The sequence below is a fragment of the Ranitomeya imitator genome, chromosome 5 (genome assembly GCF_032444005.1).
Source record: "Ranitomeya imitator isolate aRanImi1 chromosome 5, aRanImi1.pri, whole genome shotgun sequence".
NCBI lineage: Eukaryota > Metazoa > Chordata > Amphibia > Anura > Dendrobatidae > Ranitomeya > Ranitomeya imitator.
Genome location: NC_091286.1, coordinates 90,648,843 through 90,674,379, shown reverse-complemented (window position 1 = coordinate 90,674,379; position 25,537 = coordinate 90,648,843). Strand labels below are relative to the sequence as shown.

The window sequence follows — 25,537 nt, the reverse complement described above, 5'->3', positions numbered from 1 at the left end:
CCTTTTGTATCTGTAGGTTTCCTGTTCCTAATGGGCGGATCCCCTCTCTCGTCGTGCTGTCATGGGAGTCCGAGTAAATAGGGATTTTTGTGTACTCACCGTAAAATCCTTTTCTCTGAGCCATTCATTGGGGGACACAGCTCCCACCCTGTTATTAGCTTATGCTTTGTTTATATCTTTTGATATGTTATACTCTCATATATAATATGACATGCTATACGCTTATATGTTGCTCTTGATCTCCTACTGCTTTTGCACCGAACTGGTTAGCTGGGATCCAGCAGGAGGGTGTATACTGCAGGGGAGGAGCTAACTTTCTTTGTATTACTTAGTGTCAGCCTCCTGGTGGCAGCAGCATACACCCATGGTCTGTGTCCCCCAATGAATGGCTCGGAAAAAAGGATTTTACGGTGAGTACACAAAAATCCCTATTTCTGACCGCTCCTTCAGTGTCCTGTTCTCTGGTTCCACTTCATCTCTTCTTCCTCTCACTGTTGGGGTACCTCAGGGCTCAGTCCTTGGCCCCCTTCTCTTCTCTCTCTACACGGCCCCAATTGGACAGACTATCGGCAGATTTGGCTTTCAGTACCATCTTTATGCCGACGACACACAACTATATACGTCATCCCCTGGCCTTACTCCTGCTGTACTACAGAACACTAGTGACTGTCTGTCTGCAGTCTCCAACATCATGTCCGCTCTCTATCTGAAACTCAACCTCTCCAAAACAGAACAACTTTTTCTCCTGCCATCTACTAACCTCCCTAAATCTAACATTTCCCTCTCCGTGGGTGGTACCATAACATCCCAGCAGCAGGCGTGCTGTCTGGGTGTTATGTTTGACTCCGATCTCTCCTTCACCTCCCATATACAATCTCTTGCCAGTTTGTGCCGCTTACACCTAAAGAACATCTCTAGAATCTGCCCTTTTCTCACCATGAAAACAACAAAAACCCTCACTGTCGCTCTGATCCACTCCCGCCTGGACTACTGCAACGCTCTATTAATTGGCCTCCCCGTCACTCGACTTTCCCCTCTCCAGTCCATCCTTAATACAGCAGCCAGGGTCATCCATCTGGCTAATCATTACTCGGACACGTTCGCTAGTCGCTACACTGGCTGCCCATTCATTACAGGATACAATTCAAAGTACTTGTTCTCACCCACAAAGCTCTCCACAGTGCGGCACCTCCATACATCTCCTCCCTCATTTCTGTCTATTGGCCTAACCGACCGCTGCGCTCTGCAAATGACTTTCGACTAACCCCTGCACTAATCTGTACTTCCCACTCCCGACTCCAAGACTTCTTCCGTGCTGCGCCAATCCTCTGGAATGCTATACCCCCAGCTATTAGGACCAGCCACAATTTACATAGTTTTAGGCGCTCGCTCCAAACACATTTGTTCAGAGTGGCCTATCACATTCACTAATCAAAGTCATGTTATGTTTGTGTGTGTAGCCCATTCACTATCCCCATGTATCCCCCACCCCCTGAAGATGGCACACCATCATGTAAATACATCATTGCAAATACATCATTGTAAATTCCCACCTGTGCTTTGTATCCCCACCTCATTGTAGATTGTAAGCTCTCACGAGCAGGGTCGTCTTATTTCGCTTTAATTATTTTATTGTTAACGTTGTTACTTATGACTTGTGTTTGAAACTGTTAAACTGTAAAGCGCTGCGGAATATGTTGGCGCTATATAAAGATTATTATTTTATTGACCATACTTTGGGCTATTAATTTACTTGTACATGTTAATCATGTTCCCCCTTCTTAATGAATTATCAAGGCTAAATAAGTGTAGTTACAACCCCTTCTGAAATCACCATAGTTCCCCCATGTAAAATAACAGCAGCTACATTTGTAAAATACTGACCGAATACGGAATGTGTGAACATCGCCTAAAGTTATTGCTGACTGAAAGAGTTACAAGCACATATAAAAATAGTTTAGGGTGTGAAATCCTGCTGACGGATTCCCTCTAAGGTATTTCTGTGACTGCTGGAAGAGAACGTCTGTGAATACTGCTGCAGCATAAATGCTTCAGCCACCATTCTAAAGACTGCAAAAATATACCATATGCACAAAAAAATACAAACAAGCAAAAGCAAACATGGAATTACAGGGTCACATTTTAATTCCTGAATTTTACAGTTCAGCATTAATATCACCACATGTATACAAATGGTGTAAAACAAATACAGTGGTATTTAATACAAAATAAACTTCTGTATTTTATGGAAAAAAAAAAAAAAAAAAAAGAACTATACTTCATATCTACACAGACAGCCCATCTTTCCAAACAATAGCTAAAATTATAATTAAACTACAAAATCTCCAAAACTGGGAAACTGCTGCAACTATTATCAGGAGAAACGGATCTAGAACCTGTGACGAGGGCGACTTTCAGAGAAGATTGCAGCTGGTCCGTGTGTCTCTGAACAGTAGATGCAAGTGAAGGAGGGAACACTTTTCTTCAGCATGATCTCAGATCATATACGGGAGTTTAATAAAATATTTACAGTTCCGGTGCTAATTAAAGAAAAAAAAAAAAATCGAATCAAACCAAATTGTATTCCACAACTGCACTGTAACGGAGTATTGGTTGCAATTCATTCACATCCATGGAATGTGCTCTGAACTGCCACGTAGAAAATGAGTGCACAGAAAGACGCGGCTCTCTACACCATTGCTGAGGATATTTAAAGGTGTGTAATTATATATTTATTATAGATCAGACTTCCGACACAATGAAACAAAATGGCTGATGGTGATTCATTGCTTGCTGTGTTAACCCCTTTGGTATATTTGTTTCTTGTATAGCCATGATGGGTTCAGCACAAAGAAAAAAAAAAAAGGATTAACTTAGATGAAATAAAAGCAGCAAATGGCGTTCAACCAAGGACGCTGAATGCTAAAGAAAAAAATAAAAAAAATAAAAATGGGTAAAACACACTTCATAGAATCAACATGAAAATATTAACACTGCAAGAGATTGAGGCACTGGTTAGGAGGTCAACGGGCAGTTTCCAGACTAGTTTTGGAAGCTACTGATCCTTGGCATCAGTATTTCTGGAAGTGCAGTATGCAGGACGGGCTACTTATTACATCTGTCCATTTCGATTTCAGATTTTAATAAAATACACACTGAAAGATTCTCATTCATTTTTTTTCTTAAAAGTTTACATGCACTACAATGTGTCACCCATCCCCCCTTCCCCTCCCATTCCTACTAGCGAAGACGGGAATTCAATTTACAAAGAATGGTCCCAAAGTTAGATCAGAATTTATTCCCTTCAATTTCTTTATAAAATAGGCAATTCATAAAACACTTTGGCCAGCACCATTAAAAATTAAGATTACCGGTGTGCAACTGAACGCTTTTAGATTCTTGGGGGCAACCCTACAACATTAAAAATGTGTCTTTTCTAAAGTGATCCATTCTGACCCCTTCCCCAAACTCAAGATACACTGAAGCAATCATCTCGGTTGTCACAGCTAATCCATCATTCTGAAACCCATGAAATCTTGGCATTTACACCCTTCTAGTGGAGTTTGGCTACTTCCGTATTATTCAATTGAGAAAGCTTCTGGACTCGCACTAAGCTCAGACATCAGTTGCTGCATTAACCCAAAACTAATGTTTGTCAATTTAAGATCCCAGCCTAGGTCTTTTTCGTGGAGATGTGTCTTCTTCCTCCTCCTCTTCCTCATCATCAGGATAATCCACCAGTCCGATCAGACTTCCCTGCTGCAGAAATGTTATGGTTAGTTTTTATCAGATGCACAAGATGTTCATCTAGCATTCTCTGCTACTTCTTGCTGCAGTGAGGTCTTCTAGTTCAATCTCAACTTCCTCAATACCTCCAGTGGGCCAGGATGGTGGCAAGGCTCAGGCAATAAAATTACGGCCAGTGTATGAAGCCATGTGTGTACTCTACGGGATATCCTCAAATTGTGGCTTCAGTTAAAAAACCCACAGATTTAGTTAACACTGCAGCTAATCAGTTTCAACTCGGACATCCAACCAACACTGCTGGTGTGATGGAGGCCACTTTGTAGTGTCAATGTGAATATGTCACTGCAGGAAATGTGTACCCCTCCAGCCTGGGTCCCCTTCCTCAGGAGTTGGTTATTGTACGTGTAGTGAAATATGTATAAATATATATGTGTGCAGTGAACTATGTATAGGTTTACTGTGTGACTAGTAATAATTTAACATCTGTCCTGAAGGCTGCAGTTCTCACCCAGGTGTTAATATGCATTTTCCTGAGACAGCAGACTTCTGTCTCCAATCTCACCAGGGGGTCATGCTGGGAACCAAGAATAAAGGGAACATTTGACACCTCCTAGCTCTTTGAAGAGAGATGTCAATTACAGCATGACACTATCTGAGGGAAGCTTTACCCAAAGGATCTCAGAGAAAATAATATATTCAATTGGACCATGGCCACGCCCCCATCAAAAACAAGTAAATAGATTATCAACTTGAGGGGCTGGTCTAGAAATCTGACCTCCAGGGTGACTATAAATTTGGCTTGTATACATTCAAAATTGTTCACATGTGAGGGCAGCCTGGGAAGCGGATGTGATCCAGTCTACATTCTTCCTACCATCAGGGAGCCGAAGCAGACTACAAGTTAGCTATTTTTGTAAGTTTTCTCCTGTTTATTTTATACTGTTTTGCATAGTTGTAGGTCTTTATTACCATATTTGCATACCTTTTTCTTTACTGTAAGCACTGAACCTTTTTGTATTCAAGTATTACACTTTAACAGATGAACCTTGTATGTTCTAAAGAATCCATAGCCTAAGGTGTGTGAGCCTTATGAGTGGTAGACAGTATTAGTAATTTCCAGGACTCATCGCCCGTGTGAGTGGTGGCAGCATGTATGAGCGTGTGTGGCCTGGGTCGGTGTGCGATTTATGCTCCCATTACAGCATAGGACAGAGGTTGAATGCTCGACAGAGAGGGTAGATAGATTAACCCTTGCAGGCACAACCCCAAGTCACATGCGGAGAGCGGATACGTGACGAATTTGTGGCAGCACGGAGGGGATCCGTGACAGTTAGGCAATATCTTCTATAATTATTGGCCCTTGTGATATTCTGCAGTGGAATACACAGTACATACTGCCATCACAGATAGTCAAGTGCAAGACTAGGGTTTCTTGATTGGAGAACAATCCTAAAGGGGTTTCCCAGGACTAAACAAGTGAAGATCACCTGTAGGATAGGTCATCGATCTGAGATCAGTGCTGTCAGGTCAGCTAAAATCTAAAGTAACTCGCAGCGGCCACCAAACAATATATGGAGCTGCGGTGTTCAGCCCCGTACGTTGCTGACGTGCAGCCACTGCCCATCACTGCCACCACAGGTCAGCTTTCAGTTCTTGGCTTACCTTTGTAGATGTAACTGTAGTTGCTAAACTTGAGTTTTTAGAGGATGATCCATTAGAGCCTGCTGGTGGGGTCTGAGCTGCCACAGATTTGCTGTTCGCACTATTTGCGCCATTAGCTGAGCTGGCAGAGTGAGAAAAGGTGAACTTGAATCCTCCCACTGAGGTCCTTTTTGGAAGATTCTCCTTGTCTTCACTTTCTTTAGCTTTGAAATAAAAAAAATTAGAAATAAAAAGTTTACAGACAGAGCGAGTGGTGTCATGTATGGTACAGACAATATATCATACGGAGCAGGTTACTGCAGGGCATAACGTTTTGTAGGACCATATTCAGTACAGGCATATAATCACAGGTCAGTATAGCACCCGTACCACCACAGTAACACAGCTGTAGGAAGGATGGAAAGGTGCAGAGGAGGAGATGGGGAGTGGAGATTATCAAATCCCGTATCAAGGAGGAGCTCTGCCACACAAAAGTCTGTCCTGCTCATGTGCTGATTGTATAGACAAATGGACACGTGTGACGAGCCATGTCTCCATCACAGGCCGTGTTTCATAAGGAAATAATTAAGCTTTCCATTCAATGACTAAAAGCAGACATCTTAAATGAAGTAAAAAAGCCAAGAAAACTAACTTTTCATTTTATAATGAATACGCTACAACTCATGAACTATAACATCAGTAAACCTTCCATTTCTACCTTTCTTTGTTTCCATAAATTTTTCATAGCTGTCAGGAAAGTCATCTTCAGTTTTCGACTTCTCAATCGGAGGTACAACGGCTTCACCCTCTTCCTCCTCGTCTTCATTAAACCATAGCTCTTCATCTTCTTCCAAAGATCTCGCATCTCTTCGGAATCTGTTGCTACGCAGAATAGACGGCACGCTGGAAGTGGGAAAGCATGATCATTGCATAAGCAAAACCGATAACAATGTAACAGGTATATTCCTGCTGTCAGTTACTATACAACAGGCCGGAGCATTAAATCACAATTTTCTCAATTAGTTTCTTTGTAGCAATCAATGGCAATCAGAGTGCCGAGTCCCATTACATGGGTGATCGATATGAACGCATATGTTCTGGCTACATCCATCTGCCACTAGAGGGCGTTCACAGAGTCATTACTGAATAGAATATGTAACAGTGGGCTCCATCTAGTGGCAGATGTAGGTAGCTAGCAGGTTCTACACAATTTAAAAAGGGTATGCGTTTTTTAGATTTTTATTAAATAAAACATAGGATCCAACTATGACTCCTGTCCCCTTCTTTCCCTGCTCTGTGCCCGGATTAGTGCAGGTAGTGTATGGATGCAAGACTAGTGATGGAGTGGGTGGGTTCCTCTCTGCAGTACCACTGCCGATCATGGTCTTAGTCAGGGGCACTGCAGCGTGGGAAGCCAAGAACGCTGACAAACGCACAATCACAGAAGAGAGATCCCATCTTTAGTCAACAGTGTTTCATAAGAGAAGGAACAGGCTGTTACTAAAGGAGGAAAGGCAATTCTAAGGGTATGTTCCCACTGCGTCTTTCTGCCAGTCTGCTCAAAAACAAGAAAAAAAAAATGGAAAAGAACAAATCCATCAATAGAATTGGTCCTTTTACTTTGTAGGGGAAAACACATTGCTGATCAAATGTCAGGCTTTAAAAGATGCAAAGAATTTAAGAGCAGCATGCGGACAATTCCTCAGACGTTTACCGCTAGGTCTAGGCCCCATATGTACAACAGAAATCAACAAAAAAGCTAAAAGATGTTCAGTGCAGGATGTGCTGTAAAATGTTTCAATAATAATTTGGGAAAGTTATGAAATGTCCTATAAATGTCTGTTCTGTTCCTGATCTAAGGATCTTGGCTGTTAGTGGAGCTGAATCTGTGCTGCACTTTATGTACATGTCAGTAGTGATCAGTGCTGGGGAGTCGTAGATGAGATGAATCTGTGCTGCACTTTATGTACATGCTCAGTAGTGACCAGTGCTGTGGAGTCGTAGATGAGATGAATCTGTGCTGCACTTTATGTACATGTCAGTAGTGATCAGTGCTGGGGAGTCGTAGATGAGATGAATCTGTGCTGCACTTTATGTACATGCTCAGTAGTGACCAGTGCTGTGGAGTCGTAGATGAGATGAATCTGTGCTGCACTTTATGTACATGTCAGTAGTGACCAGTGCTGTGGCGTCGTAGATAAGATGAATCTGTGCTGCACTTTATGTACATGTCAGTAGTGACCAGTGCTGGGGAGTCGTAGATGAGATGAATCTGTGCTGCACTTTATGTACATGTCAGTAGTGACCAGTGCTGTGGCGTCGTAGATAAGATGAATCTGTGCTGCACTTTATGCACATGTCAGTAGTGACCAGTGCTGGGGAGTCGTAGACGAGATGAATCTGTGCTGCATTTTATGTACATGCTCAGTAGTAACCAGTGCTGGGGAGTCGTGGATGGGATGAATCTGTGCTGCATTTTATGTACATGTCAGTAGTGACCAGTGCTGGGGAGTCGTAGATGAGATGAATCTGTGCTGCACTTTATGTACATGTCAGTAGTGACCAGTGCTGGGGAGTCGTAGATGAGATGAATCTGTGCTGCACTTTATGTACATGCTCAGTAGTGACCAGTGCTGGGGAGTCGTAGACGAGATGAATCTGTGCTGCATTTTATGTACATGCTCAGTAGTGACCAGTGCTGGGGAGTCGTAGATGAGATGAATCTGTGCTGCACTTTATGTACATGCTCAATAGTGACCAGTGCTGGGGAGTCGTGCATGAGATGAATCTGTGCTGCACTTTATGTACATGTCAGTAGTGACCAGGGCTGTGGGGTCAGAGTCTGGGACATCGAGGAGTTGGGAGGTTTGGCTGACCTCCATAGGTAGAGTACAGAGAGGTTCTCTGTAAGATTCAGGTCTGAACCCTGAGCAGGGAGTGGTAAGTCTATGGCAAGCTACTACACATGCTCTATATGCCTTACAAGAATGACTAACGGAAAATCACCATGATACAAGCACTAGATTTCATGCGGAGGCCTTACCTGTTTAATTTCTGACTCTGTCGGTCCTTTTCTTGCTCATACTTGGTCTTCAGCCCTTTGAACGTCTGAACATATTCAATGGATTCGAGAGCCTTATAGAAGTTGTCCACTATATGTGCAGTCAGAGACTTTATATCTTCCTGCAATGTGTGGGAAAAGACAGAACTTAGATCTGGCTCCCAACACCAAACTAGGGGAATGTTTAATAGCAAGTATGCTTGTACAAAGTTTAATTGAGTTGTGTGAACAGGCACTAACTGGACTGGGAAAATCTAGAAGCAATGACCCGATCAGAGCTACACCGTTAAAGGGCGCCAACATCCATCACCGTTCTTACTGAAAACTACTTCTGTAAACTTCCATATCCTATAGCCAATAACAGAACCTAGTCAACATGGCCTGTGGGACTACAAGTCTCAGCACAGTCTAATTAAACAACAGTATAGAACCTTTACCCCAACACGTCACATTCCCCATCTGATGCTTTACTACGGGCAGACACGCAGGTGACTGGCGCGCTGCCATAGGTGCCGCACTGAGCAGATACTTACCACTCGGATGAACTCGAACAGTTCTATTATTGCAGAGTTCAGCAAGTTGTATCTGGTTCCATTATCCACAAGAGCATTAATAACCGGCTCAAAAAGGTTTCCCTTTATAATATAACGGTTGTAAAACTCATCTTTCAAGCCAATTATTCGCCTCATAAAACGTAAAGCACCTAAAAATACAAACATTGTATGAGCAGGATGGATATTACAAAGATTTCAGGCCGGATTCACGCTTTCTCCTAGGTGAAAATTGCTTCACTTTATTGTGACGCTAAAGAGAAGGCGACTTACAAAGTGCCAGGAAAGTGTGTTTCGAGTTCATCAATATTAAGACTCGTCGGAGCAAATCCTTGTTCATGATGTAGTTCTTGATGTGGTAGGTGTGATGTTCGACACAAAATGTCAGCAACTCCAGAATCAAAGCAAGCAGCTGAGCCGTCTGATAGTTATCTGAAATACAGGGAAGAGATCCGCAGCGTCAGCCGCCGCCACACAGACCACGGTATCGGATACATCACATGGAAACGTTGCGCCAAGCTTCCTCCATCTGAGCTGCTAGAGCCAAAACTTTGCGCCAATCCCAGAAGATGCCTCCAGTTTTCCTTTACTGTCCGATGTTAACATTTTTAGTTTATAAATATTACCGAGAGCTACAGAAAACAGTTTAAGGTGGGCGCAGTGGTGGCCGCAGCAAAAACCAGCAGAAAAAAAAAAAAACTGCTGGCTTGGCCTACACAGCCTTTAGGGGCTAAAATTAAAGGTGCAGTGACTTATTTATTTATATAAATATTGATTATAATAAATTATTTTTAAAACAAAATTAAATGCACAACTTTAATAGTTGATTTATTCATTTTTACTTTAGCCACTGGGACCTGTCATTTTTATTTGATGAGCGTTTAACCCCTTAGTGACCGGGCCAATTTTTAAAAAATCTGACCAGTGTCACTTTATGTACTAATACCTCTAGAATACTTCAACATATCCCATTGATTTTGAGATTGTTTTTTCGTGACAGAATAATTTACAATAAAGGAAAATTTCAATTGATATTTTTATAATTAAAATGTAAAACATCAGAAATGTAACAAATTTAAAAAAAAAATTGCAATGTTCAAACTTTGAATGATCCCTTAAATCCAGACAGACAGTCATACCACACAAAAACATTAATAAATAACACTAGATGGTGGCCCGATTCTAACGCATCGGGTATTCTAGAATATGTATGTATATAGCAGCCACATACTATATAGCACAGGCCACGACATATTCTTGAATACCCGATGCGTTAATACAGGCCACGCAGTATATAACAGTGGTCACGCAGTATATAACACAGCCCACGCAGTATATAACATTGCCCACATAGTATATAGCACTGGCCACGTAGTATATAGCAGCCATGTAGTATATAACGCAGCCCACACAGTATATAACACTGCCCACGTAGTATATAGCAGCCATGTAGTATATAACGCAGTACGTAGCAGTCATGTAGTATATAACGCAGCCCACGCAGTACGTAGCAGTCATGTAGTATATAACGCAGCCCACACAGTATTTAACACAGCCCACGTAGTATATAGCAATGTGGGCACTATATGCGTGGTTAAAAAAAAGACTTTATAAAAAATATATATACAAAAATATATATATATACACACACACACTCACCTTCCGAAGGCCCCTTGTAGTCCTGGCACCTGTATGCGGTGCACGCGGCAGCTTTTGTTCCCAGGTTTGGTATGAGCGCAGGACCTGTGATGAAATCGCAGTCACATGACCGTGACATCATGGCAGGTCCTTCTCGCAGGACCGGTGATGACGTCGCGGTCACATGACCGGACTGCATGCGGACTGGACGACCTCACAAGCTTGCAGGCGTGCTGTGCCGATGCCTGGTGCCTAGAAACCTCGATACACAGGGAGATAGACTGACATCTAACACGGAAGGACTCCTGGATGGTGTAACAAATCCACCAAGCTAACATGGCTGATGAAACGGCTAAACCCTTCCTGTAACCGTCAGGAAGCCGTCCTCTTACAGTGAGGTAGCCCAAATCAAGTGGTCAACCTTCGGAAGGACGCCGTCCTCGAGACGTACCTACTTAGAGCACTCACCACGTTCAGAATATGGGGAACCGATTCCGTTATGTGGACTGGTGCGGAAAGAGATGAGGGAAGAATGATGCCCTCATAACTGTGGGAATACTATACCACCTTGGTATCAAGGGACGGGGATGGCCTGTGGACAACCTTGCCTTGATGGTAATAAGGGTAAAAGGTCTGAAAAAACAGAGCGGCTAGCTCCAAAGACTCATCAGGATGAGGAGATTGCAGAGAAAAAAGGGCGCTCTTCCCTGATGGTAAAGTCTATCCGGATCAAAAGGAGTCTACTGTAAGACTCCCCGGATCATTAAGGTCCCAAAGAGCTAACGGTATGCGATAGGGAAGAACCACATGTGAAGACTCCCTGTGAGGAAGTCCATATTTGCAGTTTTGTTGTAATAAGACGGAAAAATACTAGTTCCGCAAACGAGAAAAAACCTGACATTGTCAGTGAGGATCTCCCAGTATCACTGGGGCCCTTCCTACTTCCGAAAAGATCTCGGAAGTAGTGGAAGAGGAGTGAAGGAAACTGGTACCATGGAAGGACCAGAGCATGCACTGCGATGGCTTTTGGACTTGGAGGCCGAACCATGAACTTAGAGTACATTGGCGTTCAGTCTGGACGCCATGCGACCTACATCTGGAGTGCTCCAGAGAAGATAGATCTGATGGAAGACTTCCGGGTGAAGTTCCCACTCACATGAGGGAGTTCTGCTCCTGAGATGTGTAGTGCCGAGATCACCAAATGATAGATCGTGGCCCAACAGAGAATGTGAGGTACCTCGGCCATGACTCCTGACCGTGGGTACCTGCTAGATGATTGACGTATGGGACAGACGTGGGATTGTCCGATTGAAACAGATGGAGTGACCCGCCATAAGGCAGTGGACCTGCCGTAGAACTAGCCGTATCGTTCGGATCCCCAGAACAATGATCAGGAGAAGAGGAATAGCATCGGTAGTCACTAATAACTATTGAACCGGAAGAAAAGATCTCCCCTGGATGAAGAAGGAGCTCAGAGACTAACCTCTGAAAGCCTGATTGACCTGCAGAAATGAGAGGAGTGAAGGGAAATGCTTCCATTGTCACCGATTTTCCTCAGAACCCTCCAAGCAAATCGAATGGAATGAGGGGATGAGTGAACAAGTGCGCAAGCTCCCTGTTGAAGGGCCACGGCCTTGTCTCAAGAGAGAATCACCAACCTTCTGGAAGAATCCAGGATCGTCCTCAAAAAAGGATATCTGCTGGGATGGAAAAGAGGAAAAAACTTATCTAAGTTTAGCTGCCAGCCCAGGAGAGAGAGGGTATAGCAAGAGATATGGACGACTCAGCGCAGGGCTGGAAGAGCGGCTAGAAAGTTGACCAGATAGGGCAGGACGACCACGCCTCTAGGGTGCAAGAGAAACGTGACAGCCGCCATAACCCCCGAGAACACTCTGGGTGCAGTAGCAAGGCCGAAGGACAAGGTTGTGATTTGAAAATGCTGATCGCGAAAGGGAAAGCAAAGGAATTTTTGAAGAGGGGAAAACATAGGAATGTGAAGGTAAGCATCCCGAATGTCGGTGGATGCCAGAAACTCCACCTTTTTCCGTTGAAGTAATAGCTGAGCGGAGGAACTCCATCCGAAGAAGGGGGACCTTGTCAAGCTTGGTAGAAGTTTGAGATTCAGGGTCGGTCTAACTTTTCAGTCCCCATTTTGGAACCAAGATCCCTTAGATCTAGACCGTCCTGGACAACTGATCCACTGCTGGTTTAGTCTATAGGAAATCAAAATAGTTATGGTCCCTGACCAAGAGACCATTGCACTAGTAACACATGCGGCAGCAAGGGAAGGGTAGAGCACTGAACTGGAGGCCACAAGACGGAACGATCTAGATTTACTATCTGACCGTCCGTTGTATTTTTAATTGATGACCCATCGGGTAGGCATACTGGTAGGTATACCACAGGAGATTCTACCCAGTAATATTCCAAGTGGCAGAATGCGCGGCTGCATGCAGAAGGTTAGGAAAAGCCATCTCTTACTAACGCCGCTCTCTTTTGACGGTGCGGAGATAAAATGATGAACACTCGATCCACCATCCTCTTAACAGAGAAGTGGAGAAGGATCGTTCGCCTTCTTGCATCATCTGCTAAATAGTGGAGATGCAGAGGGTGTGTTTGGACGCCAAAAAGGGGGGCCTCTGTATATCCACAGAGTTAAGGTCCCTGGGTGGACAGGGCTGGTTGTCCGGCGTTAGGCCTGGCTGTAGAAGAGGATACATGGAGGCGACACTCCATGTGCTCGTCTATCGATGGTGTGGGGAGATCGGAGCCCTTTAAGAGGACCCGTCGCCCTTAAGAATCAGACCAAGCATGGCATCTCACGTCTTAGGTGGGTATACGTGGAGTGGACACCCCGCGTGTTTGCATATTGGCTGAAAAAAAGGATACGGCGCTTGCAGAGGTTTTTGTCCAGTGGATCGCTTATCCGGACGCTACCTGTCCGGGTGAATGGCAAATGCTCTGCGAGGGAGTTTAGTTTCCTCATTAGGGACACTGCGTGATCTAGAGTAGAACCGAAGTCCTCGTCAATCTACAGAGATTGGTTGATGAGATAAATAAGCGAATCCATCCTTTTCTGAATTTCTGGTGAGTCCAGAACCATGGCAATATCCGATCCATATTCAAAGACTTGTTCTTCGCAAATCATTGGTGAGGGATCAGGAAATAAAACTTCCGTTTTCCAGGCGCGTGTACGTTTCTAGAAAACTTACGTCTCCTGCTAGCCGACGGCTCGCATGAAGGAAAACGACATCTATATTGGTCCTGCGAGCCACAGAGGGTTCACGGAGGGATTCAATCTCTTGTCAGAGAATCGATGGTTTGCGGCAGTGACGAAGCCCACTCAGGGAACTAGGTACTCTGGGATGAGCTGGGATCGGCAGCGGAGGGCTCCTGAACTTACTTAGGGTGACTGGCTTCGAACTGGTCATGTGCCTTTAAGACCAGGGAATACTGGTCATGTGCCTTTAAGACGAGGAACACTGGTCCTGTGCCTTTAAGACCAGGGATACGGGTCATGTGCCTTTAAGACTAAGGAATATGCACCTTTATGCAGTACTTCCTTACTCAGTTGCAGAGTCGTTGTGCCCCTTTAATGTAAAACCATTGCCCGTGTGTCTGCTAGCAAGGTGGACAAAGATGGCTACCGGGAGTTGCAGAGGTGGTAAAGTCTCGCAGAGAGCGAGAGGCGACAATTTGGGGGGGCAGAGCCACAGACGCTATGTGGACGGAGCCTCGTGACTTCCATGAATAGGCCCAAGCCGGGGCCTAAATTTCTGCAGCCGGCGTGAGCAATACCAGCGTTGCCGAGGGAAGGGATGGATCCTGTGCCAGGGAAGAATGCCAGAAAAGGTGGCACCCAAGGCTACTTTCACACATCAGGTTTTCAGTGTCAGGCTAAATCCAGCTAAATTTCAAAAAACCGGATCAGGCGAATGTTGCCACCGGATAAGGTTTTTTCCCCATAGACTTGTAGTAGTGCCGGATTGCACCGGATGACATTGCGTTTCGTCCGGTTTTCGCTGGATCCGGCAAATCTGCAGCTTCCGGTTTCTTGAAAAAAACATCCATAGCAACGTTTTTTGTCTCCGGCGAAAAAGCCTGGAGCTCCGGATCCGGCACTTCCGGCTGTTTGCTAGAATGGAAGCCTATGGGAGCCGGAAGGTGCCGGATCCGGAAAAAGGGGGATCCGGCGGCCTGATCCGGTTTTTTTAAACTGAGCAGCTCCAATTTTTTTTTTTATCCAATAATCTACATAGGCTAGCCCGATCCATAAAAAAACCGGATCCGTAGCATCAGTTTTTCACAATCTGCGCCGGATCCAGTTTTTCCCAACATTCGCCGGATTTAGCCTGACACTGAAAACCTGATGTGTAGCCTTAGTGCGCCATAGTGCGGGCGCGGCTTCCGGGATACGGCCTACACATCGGCCAAAGCCGGGGGCTACATTTTTGCAGCCGCCGGCACGTTACCTCAGGGACGTGGGCCACAGGGAAGCATGTGAATATCCCTCTGCAGAGGCCCATCGCTGATCCACTCACCACCGATGCACGTCCCGGCATGGAGCTGCTGCGGATGACTGGGTTTCAGCGCCGAGGAAAGCGCGCACACTCTACTGTTCTGCTGCAGGTGCAGGGATAGAGGGGTAAACCTCAATCCATCATCCCTTTGTTAGGGAGGTGAGGAAGAACCGTCCGCCTCCTTGTGCCATCCGCTTTAACAGTGGTGGGACAGTGGGGGCTGCTCTGTACATCCACAGAGTTCAGCCCCCAGGTGGACAGGGCCAGTTATCCGGCATTAGGCCTGGCTCCAGGAGAGGATACATGGAGGCGACACTCCATGTGGTCGCCTGCTGCTGGTGTGGGGGCATCGGGACCATGAAAGGAACCGTCGCCCCTGAAGTGAGCTCAGGCATGGCTTCCCACGTCGCAGGAGAGGGTACGGGGAGGTATACTCGCCGTGCTCGCCTGTTGATGGTTCGGGGGAGATCGGAACCTTGAAAGGAACCGTCGCCCCCTTCACTCCGTTAATTAAAAAATAAAAATTTACAGAAAAGTAAAAAATAAAATAAAAACGTTGAGGTCTGAACAAGACCCAAGTGCTTCCTACGGACACTAAGCAAGAACTGGTTAGCTGAGAGCCAGCAGGAGGGTGTATACTGCAGGGGAGGAGCTGAGAGCCAGCAGGAGGGTATATACTGCAGGGGAGGAGATCACTTTCTTTGTATCACTTAGTGTCAGCCTCCTATTGGCAGCAGCATACACCATGGTCTGTGTCCCCCAATGAGGCGAAGGAGAAAAGTTCCTATCACCCTTTTGCCCCATTCAAAATATAAAAAAAACAAAAATATTCAGTATTTCTGTGTTCAGAAACGCCAGAGCTGTCAAAAGATAAAAATAAGTTAATCCGATAGGTAAAGGGTGTAACGAGGAAAGAAATCAAAACGCCAGTTACCGTATATACTCGAGTATAAGCCGAGATTTTCAGCCCATTTTTTTGGGCTGAAAGTCCCCCTCTCGGCTTATACTCGAATCATACCCAGGGGTCGGCAGGGGAGGGGGAGCGGGGACAGTCTAGTTAGTATACTCACCTACTCTTGGTGCGGTCCCTGCTTCCCCGGCGCGCAGCTTCTTCCTGTACTGAGCGGTCACATGGTACCGCTCATTACAGTAATGAATATGCGGCTCCACCTCCCATAGGGGTGGAGCCGCATATTCATTACTGTAATGAGCGGTAACAGTGACTGCTCAGTACAGGAAGAAGCAGCGGCGCCGGAGAAGCAGGGACTGCACCGCGCCAGGAGCAGGTGAGAATAACGGGGAGGGTAGCACTGCGCGATATTCACCTGTTCCTCGTTCCGGCGCCGCTCCGTGTCCAGCAGTGACACTCAGGTCAGAGGGCGCGATGATGTGGTTAGTGCGCGCCCTCTGCCTGAACGTCAGTGCAGTAGACGCTGGAGTTGGAGCAGCGCCGGAACGAGGAGCAGATGAATATTGAAAGTGATTTTTTTTTTTTTTTATCGCAGCAATAGCAAATGGGGCAAGTGTCTGTATGGAGAATCTTATGGAGCCATAATAAACGTTTCTGCAGCACTATATGGCGCAAGCATCTTATGGAGCCATAATCAACGTTTCTGCAGCACTATATGGCGCATGCATCTTATGGGGCCATAATCAAGGTTTGTGCAGCATATATGGGGCAAATATCTTTCTGGAGCATCTTATGGGGCCATAATCAACATTTGTGCAGCATTATATTGGGCAAATGTGTCTATGGAGCATCTTATGGGGCCACTATTAACCTTTATGCAGGATTATATGGGGCATATTTTAATATGGAGCATCTTATGGGGCCCATCAAACTTTATGGAACATTATATGGGGCTCCTGATTCAATATGGATATTCAAAAACACTTAAACTACTGATGTCTCAATTAATTTTACTTTTATTGGTATATTTTTACTTTTGACATTTACCAGTAGCTGCTGCATTTCCCACCCTAGGCTTATACTCGAGTCATTAAGTTTTCCCAGTGTTTTGTGGCAAAATTAGGGGTATCGGCTTATACTCGAGTATATACGGTACTTTTTTTGGTTGCCGCAACATTGCAGTGAAATGCAATAACCGGCGATCAAAAGATCTTATCTACACCACATTATTGAAACATTGGTTTCAATAAACATATCAGCTCAGCACGCAATAAATAAGCCCTTCTCCAGCCCCAGATCATGAAAAATGGAGAAGCTACAGGTCTCAAATAATGCCACCTTTTTTTTTTCTTACAAATTACATTTTTTATTTAAGTGGTCAAAAAATATATATTTTTTTTCAAACTATACATGTTTGGCATCTACAAACTTTTAATGACCTGGAGAATCATAATGGCAGGTCATTTTAGCATTTAGTGAAAATGGTAAATAAAAAATCCAAAAAACAGTACACTATATGGTAAAATGAATGGTGTAGTTCAAAAGTGCAACTGGCCCCGCAAAAAAAACAAGCCCTCACAAGGCCACATTGAATAATTATGGTTTGGAGAAGGGGAGCAAAAAAACCCGCAAAAACAGAAAATTGCAAAGTGGTGAAGGGGCTGTTCGGTCTAAAAGTCTACAAGTCTGCAGTCACCAAGTATAAGCAAAAGGGAACAAATGCGGCACCAACATCAAATGCTGATATTTAAGTTCCTGTGTAGTCAAATGGGTCCACACCTGTATGTAACAGGGACGGGGTGCTCACCGAGAAAAACACATGATAATGATACTGGTTTATGAAAAGGAGAAAAAGAAGATGGCACTCGCCGTTCCGGTTAAGAAAAAAAAAATAAATAAAAATAGAGCTGGGGTGAAGTGTGGAGAGCGGGCTGAACCGACGGGGGCCATTTTGCGCTTAATTGTGCTTCAATGGGTCCTGATACTCAGAAGTCACTACACATCACCCTGGCCTTGTATTATATACTGCTATAGAATAGTACTGCAGAATATAGTAAAAATCAATCCCGTCTCCTAAGAAGTTCAGTCTGTGGCAGAGCTTCATGGGACCAAAACTGCTGCCATAGTAACCCATCTACCCATCTGTGCTTTTAAACACCGCTGCCAGAGATTGGCATTTGAATGGTTAACAGCTGAACTCCGGCCACTAACATAGCTGGCATCAAACAAGTGTTGAGGACCCTCATCACCCCACTCCCCAGCATCGTCCACAATCACCTTCACGTGAATCTGAGTTAAGACGTGTACACACAAAATACAATTACCTGGACAAATGGTGCTGCTCTTCGTAGGTGTGATGCTAGAATCTAACGGAGAAAGAAAAAAAAAAATGGAGAAATTAGTCACTAAGAATTATCTTTTGCTACTTCACAATCCGTGCTTGGGACACTTTTTACTGATGTTATCACCGGGTCGCGTTACCACACTTTCTTATATGGCAAACACACAGAATGAGCAATGGACGGCGCTAGAGAAGCACAAATCAGTATGGACATTAACTCCTTAAAGAACATCCGAAAAATACGCAGGTGGCACGTATGTTCTGGGTATACGGTGCTCAGCACTGATAAGCAATCCACAGTAAATTCGATGAAACAAGAAAAGAAAACAGTGCGGCACTCACCCTTTTTGAAGCTGTGAAATCGTGCTCTTTATTGGAGAAAAATATATTTAAAACATCCGTTTGGACATCAGGTCAGCGAGAGGGTGCGGAGGTGGAGCACGATTTCACAGCTTCAAAAAGGGTGAGTGCCGCACTGTTTTCTTTTCTTGTTTCTTATATGGCAGCACTCACGTCCTCTAAATAAGCGCACAGGGTCCTATATTCCTGAACCTGTGCCCCCCACCCGCTGACTGACAGCTACTCACCCCATGCACAGTGTAGGATGAAAGCGATCAAATCAGCAATGACTGCAAGGCCAGCCCAGCGGTCAGAAATAAGACTGCAGCTAATCAGTAAGGTCAGAAAAAGGAAATGCAAAATAAGTGCTGGGCTCAGGTCTCTGGTATAGTTTATGCTGCTCGTAGATGGAGAAGCCGAAAACTGCGTATCTCACTTTCCCCCAGTTTGTATAGCAGTTCACAGTCTAGTAAAACTACAGTGACAGACATTACACGTGAAGCCCAGCAGCAAGCACTGACGGATGTACATGAGGGATCCCATCACCTGCCTGACTACGCAGCACCACCGGCTACAGGCGGGGGATGCAAGTGGATCGCCTCTAAAAAGCTGAACGTTTGCAGCCTCCAGGCATTACCTCATAAAAATTGCAAAAATATTTACTCTTTAGAAATTGCTTTTATGATCTCCTTTGTCTTCACATCAGACATTGTTCCCGAAAATCTAATTTTAGAGGCAGGAAGGGTCAGATGGGTTTCACTTGTAACCAGGGCTGTGGAGACTGGATCTGTGTCCATTTTGGTGGAGCCGATATAAAGTGGACCAAGTCTGACAATATATAATACATTGGGTTCAGTAGTTCGGTGCAGGATGTGATTTAAATGCTTCCATAATAATTTGGGAAAGTTAAGAAATATATTATAAAATGTCTGTTCTGGTTCTGATCTAAGGATCTCGTCTGTTAGTTGAGCCGAATCTGTGCTGCACTTTATGCACATGTCAGTAGTGACCAGTGCTGAGGAGTCGTAGATGAGATGAATCTGTGCTGCACTTTATGCACATGTCAGTAGTGACCAGTGCAGAGGAGTCGTAGATGAGCTGAATCTGTGCTGCACTTTATGCACATGTCAGTAGTGACCAGGGCTGGGGAGTCATAGAGGAGATGAATCTGTGCTGCACTTTATGTACATGCTCAGTAGTGACCAGTGCTGTGGAGTTGTAGAGGAGATGAATCTGTGCTGCACTTTATGCACATGTCAGTAGTGACCAGGGCTGGGGAGTCGGAGTTGGAAGTCAGGGAAATTAAGAAGTCAGAGTCGGTGGTTTGGCTTACTGACTCCAAAGTCCTGCTTGTAACCTGTCGACACTTTGAGAGGGAAACTAGATTAAAAAAAAAAAAAAAAAAAAAAACACAGCAAGAGCAGAATGACTTATTTCTGAATAAATTCTTACGGTTTTGTTTTATGTAAATGGCCAGAAAGCCCTTCATATAGACATAACTGTACATTGTCACTACACGACTGGAGCCAGCATCTGTCCATTTAGATGGCAATGTCAATCTGACAGCAGCATATAAATGACATAGAAGCGCACCGATGGGTTACTGTGACAGCCGCCTAAAGGGCACTTCCCCATCACTGCCATCTTGGTTCTCCTGTAAGGCTATGTGCACACGTTCAGGATTTCTTGCAGAAAATTCCTGAGAAAAACCTTTAATTTTCTGCAAGAAATCTGCATGCTTTTTTTGCACATTTTTGATGCGTTTTTTTCCAGACATTTCCCAATGCATTTTATAGTGGGAAATACGCAAAAAAAAAAACCCGCAAAATTAATGAACATGCTGCGTTTTTTACCATGATGCGTTTTTTTCGTGGAAAAAAACGCATCATGTGCACAAAACATGCAGAATTCATTCAAAATGATGGGATGCATATCGTATGCTGTTTTTTGTGGGTTTATAGCGTTTTTATCGCGAAAAAATGCTAAAAAAAAAAACGCGAAAAATCAGCAACGTGTGCACACAGCCTAAAGCTCAGCAACATGCGGAGCTTCAGCGAGGACTGCAGTATTCACTATATACTGCAATGCTTCATTGCCTGAATTAAAAAAAAAAAAATGCAAGTCCACTATCGCTGTGATCATACTAACCTGGAGAATCAGATTTCCAGGTCATTTTTAACATGCACTGAAAACCGTAAAAACAAAAACTCCAAAAACAACGACGGAATTGCATACTTGTCACCATTTTATCCTCATTTGGAAGTTTTCCTTTGTTATTGGGTAGATTATACAGCAAAAGGAGTAGTGAGGAAGATGAAACCACGAAAGAGCAAAACCGAAAAGTTGCCCTGAAGTGAAGGGGCTAAACAGAATGGAGGGGGAAAAAAAACCCAGACATGAAGTTCAGTATAAGCCGGGATATGCAGTAGTCACTGCTACCATACCTTTATCTGGTTTATCTTCCGATGTGTTGGCCAGGAGCGGTGCAGTGAGCACTTGCATACAATGGTTGTAGAAGAAATTCAAGAACTCGCTTTTTTCAGTTTTCTGTTAACCAAAAAAAGAAAACAATATATTAGATATATCAATAATATATAAATGGTGACACTGAAAATAATCCTGCCTATTATCACAACAAGCATTGAGCGCTGTAGACTTCAGACTTTCTTGCCATTTGTGTGTCCTCTGCAAGATAGTTACATAATAAAGCCACGTACCTAGTACTCAGGTTTCTTGGAAAACACTTTAGCCTGCCATAACGTACATGAGCAAGTTTGTTACATGTGTGTGAACTACGGCTCATTTGCAAAAAATTAAACATTACTGGGAAAAAAAAATGTGATGCTTTTACCCATTTGCATGTTCTTACATTAGCTGTTGCTAACATGTTCTCAGGATCTATGAGAGTTCGTAGTAGTCCCATCAATTGTACCGCTCCTCCAAGCTCGGGGTCGGTATCACAAATCATCTGCTCAATCACAACATTTATCAACAGAATGTCCTGTTGACGGAAAATAAATCATGTTAGAGATGAAAACAAATGGGAGCACACTACCAAGTGATGTTTGCAGCAAGTTTAGAGGTTAATAAGTAATACAGTATTTTCCCGACTATAAGACGCACTTTTCCCCCCAAAAAAGGGGGAAAAATGTTGGGTGCGTCTTATAGTCATAATGCAGGCTTACCGGCAGTGGTGTGGCGGCGGCAGAGGTGCGGGGATGAGGAGGCGGTTTGGCGTGAGCGGGGTCCCTTCCACAGGTGAGGTGATGCAGCAGCCCGGTAAGCAGCAGAGTCGGGTGAATCATGGCGTTATCGGTGGTGTCAGCCATCTTCCTGAGGCCGCGCGTGCGCAGATGCTCTGCTTCCCGGGGCTTCAGGAAAATGACCGCGGGGGGCCACGCGTGCGCAGATGGAGATCGCGGCAGCCATTTTCCTGAAGCCAAGTTTGCAGATTTAGATCTCGGCTTCAGGAACATGGCCGCCACGATCTCCATCTGCGCACGCGCAGCCATTTTCCTGAAGCCCCGGGAAGCAGAGCACTCCATCTGCGCACGCGCAGCCTCAGGAAGATGGCCGCCGCCACCGATAAACCAGTAATTAACCCGACACTGCTGCTCACATTGGAATGGACACCGGGCCGCTGCGTCACCTCACCTGTGGAAGGGACCCTGCTCACGCCATACCGCTCATTATCCCCGCATCTCTGCCGTCGACACACCACTGCTGCAACCCCCCCCCATGGACACCAGGCCATGGCGTCGCCCACCTAAGCAGGAAGGGACCTTGCTCAGGTGCACGCTGTACCGCATCACCCCACCTCTGCTGACACCATGCCTCCTGTGACCCTGCTCTGCCACCGCCAGCACTCAGGTAAGATACTGTAAATTTGGACAATAAGACAGACCCCCATCTTAAAATTTTTTTTTTTTTCCTGCAATTTTCACCCCAAATTTGGGGTGCGTCTTATGGTCCGGTCCGTCTTATAGTCTGAAAAATACGGTATTTAATGTGTGTAAAATGTGGTATAATCAACAGCACAAAATCTGCAGCAAGTTCATTCTGACAATGGATCAACATAGAAAACAAGCAAATTAGAAACACAGACAAATAATTCGGGCCAATTCCCATGAGGATCTGTTGGGCAATTCAGGGCAGAGATGGGGCAGGACTCCCGGTATGCTGGTCTGATGTCCGGAGTACCAGCAGGTCTAAGAGCTGGCAGGGCGCAGGTTATCAATAGGATGTATATATTATGCAATATATTTATGCAATTCCTATATATAAAAAGTGAAGAGGTAAAAGGGACAGAATGCTATTAAGGCAGCAATATACTCGGCTGCACTCCATATTGCCTTCATATGTAGAACGGTCTACTTACATCATCGCTCTGCTGAGCCTCCTGCATGACAAACTCCCGGACCATAGATGGACTAAATTCTACCAGATATGAAAATATATCGGTTGCCGCTGCTCTAACTTGCAAGTCGTCCATACCCTAGAAAGAGCAGGCCAATATTAATTAGCTAGAGCAATACAATAGAAGACACGGCAGCACCTGCTGGGACTTCACAAATCACCCATAATAAAATACACAAATTCACCGCCGCAATATCCGCAGCCACTAACATATTATTGCAGCTAGTGTGCTATACCGCCACGGTATTTAGCATAACTGAATTTCTAGGGGGATGTCAAGTCCTCAGTGATGGAGAATTTAGGCTACGTTCCCATGATGAGTTTTTAATGTAGCAGATTTTTTACATTTATTAAGTAAATTAGACTGTTTTTTTCATTAGTGTTTTTTTTTCTTGTCTCATGTTTTTGATGTTGCGGTTTGCGTCTCTTTTGCAAGTCAAATTTCAAATAGAGGGGCTTGGTTTTTGATACACAGCTCGAAACAAAAAAAACAATTTAAAAAATAAAAGTGCATTCTTTACTAACGGATTTTCTATTTGACGCAGCGAAAATATGCAGCAGAAAAAAAACACTCATAATGGGCCTTACAGTGCATTCCCCTCCCCCTTTTCACGTTGATGAGATTTTATAAACTCCACTACAAATTCATCTCGTGTGTAAACCACCTAAAATCCTTTTGTGTCAGCTCATTATTTGGAAAACATAGGACTTTCAGATGGTAAAGCTGTCCACTCTTCTTGGCAAAAAGCCTCCAGTTCCTGTAAATTCCTGGGCTGTCTAGCATGAACTGCGCTCTTGAGATCTCCCCAGAGTGGCTCAATGATATTGGGGTTAGGAGACTGAGATGGCCACTCCAGAACCTTCACTATGTTCTGCTGTAGCCAATGACAGGTGACTTGGCCTTGTGTTTTGGATCGTTGTCATGTTGGAACATCCAAGTACGTCCCATACGCAGCTTCCGGGCTGATGAGTGCAAATTTGCCCCCAGTATTTACTGATAACGTGCTACATTCATCTTTCATTCAACCTTGACCAAGTTTCCTGTGTATCTGTAGCTCACATCCCCCAAAACATTACAGTAGGAATGGTGTTCCTTTCATCTCAGACCTTGTTGACGTCTCTCCAAATGTAACATTTATGATTGTGGCCAAAAAGTTAAATTTTGGTCTCATCATTCCAAAATAACCTTGTTCCATAAGTTCTGAAGCTTGTCTCTGTGCTGTAGGAAAGATACTTTGAGGCATTTGTAGATTGTGAGCACTCGCGGGCAGGATCCGCTCTCCTCCTGTACCAGTTATGACTTGTATTGTTTAACCCCTTAGTGACAGAGCCAATTTGGTACTTAATGACCAGGCCAATTTTTGCAATTCTGACCACTGTCACTTTATGAGGTTATAACACTGGAACGCTTCAACGGATCCCGCTGATTCTGAGATTGTTTTTTCGTGACATATTGTACTTCATGTTAGTGGTAACATTTCTTCGATATTACTTGCGATTATTTATGAAAAAAACGGAAATATGGCGAAAATTTTTAAAATTTTGCAATTTTCAAACTTTGTATTTTTATGCCCTTAAATCAGAGAGATATGTCACGAAAAATAGTTAATAAATAACATTTCCCACATGTCTACTTTACATCAGCACAATTTTGGAAACAAATTTTTTTTTTGTTAGGGAGTTATAAGGGTTAAAAGTTGACCAGCAATTTCTCATTTTTACAACACCATTTTTTTTTAGGGACCACATCACATTTGAAGTCATTTTGAGGGGTCTATATGATAGAAAATAATGAAGTGTGACACCATTCTAAAAACTACACCCATCAAGGTTCTCAAAACCACATTCAAGAAGTTTATTAACCCTTTACGTGCTTCACAGGAACTGAAACAATGTGGAAGGAAAAAATGAACATTTAACTTTTTTTTGCAAACATCTTAATTCAGAACCATTTTTTTTATTTTCACAAGTGTAAAAACAGAAATGTAACCATAAATTTTGTTATGCAATTTCTCCTGAATACGCCAATACCCCATATGTGGGGGTAAACCACTGTTAGGGCGCACCGCAGAACTTAGAAGTGAAGGAGCGCCGTTTGACTTTTTCAATGCAGAATTGGCTGGAATTGAGATCGGACGCCATGTCACGTTTAGAGAGCCCCTGATGTACCTAAACAGTGGAAACTCCCCACAAGTGACACCATTTTGGAAACTAGACCCCTTAAGGAACTTATCTAGATGTGTGGCGAGCACTTTGAACCCCCATGTGCTTCACAGAAGTTTATAACGTAGAGCCGTGAAAAAAAAAAAATTGCATTTTTTCTACAAAAATGATCTTTTTGCCCACAAATTTTTATTTTCACAAGGGTAACAG

The 25,537-nt window shown here is 44.1% G+C and overlaps 1 protein-coding gene across 4 annotated transcripts in view; it reads right to left on the bottom strand.

Annotated features, from left to right (window-relative positions):
* Positions 1 to 2,122: 2,122 nt before the first annotated feature.
* Positions 2,123 to 25,537, bottom strand: part of PPP4R3B (protein phosphatase 4 regulatory subunit 3B) — a 59,983-nt gene continuing 36,568 nt past the window's right edge. Inside the window, exons 7-16 of one of the 4 annotated variants that reach the window (XM_069768919.1) lie at positions 23,127 to 23,243; positions 21,618 to 21,749; positions 21,193 to 21,295; positions 18,393 to 18,434; positions 9,274 to 9,432; positions 8,983 to 9,152; positions 8,432 to 8,571; positions 6,107 to 6,291; positions 5,410 to 5,612; positions 2,123 to 3,759 (exon numbers count right to left, since the gene is read on the bottom strand). In XM_069768919.1, the coding sequence (XP_069625020.1) occupies positions 3,661 to 3,759; positions 5,410 to 5,612; positions 6,107 to 6,291; positions 8,432 to 8,571; positions 8,983 to 9,152; positions 9,274 to 9,432; positions 18,393 to 18,434; positions 21,193 to 21,295; positions 21,618 to 21,749; positions 23,127 to 23,243 (1,350 nt within the window). In that variant the 3' untranslated portion in view covers positions 2,123 to 3,660. Of the gene's footprint in view, positions 3,760 to 5,409; positions 5,613 to 6,106; positions 6,292 to 8,431; positions 8,572 to 8,982; positions 9,153 to 9,273; positions 9,433 to 18,392; positions 18,435 to 21,192; positions 21,296 to 21,599; positions 21,750 to 23,126; positions 23,244 to 25,537 lie in introns of all 4 variants that reach the window. The other 3 variants (XM_069768921.1, XM_069768920.1, XM_069768918.1) reach the window with 3 other exon arrangements.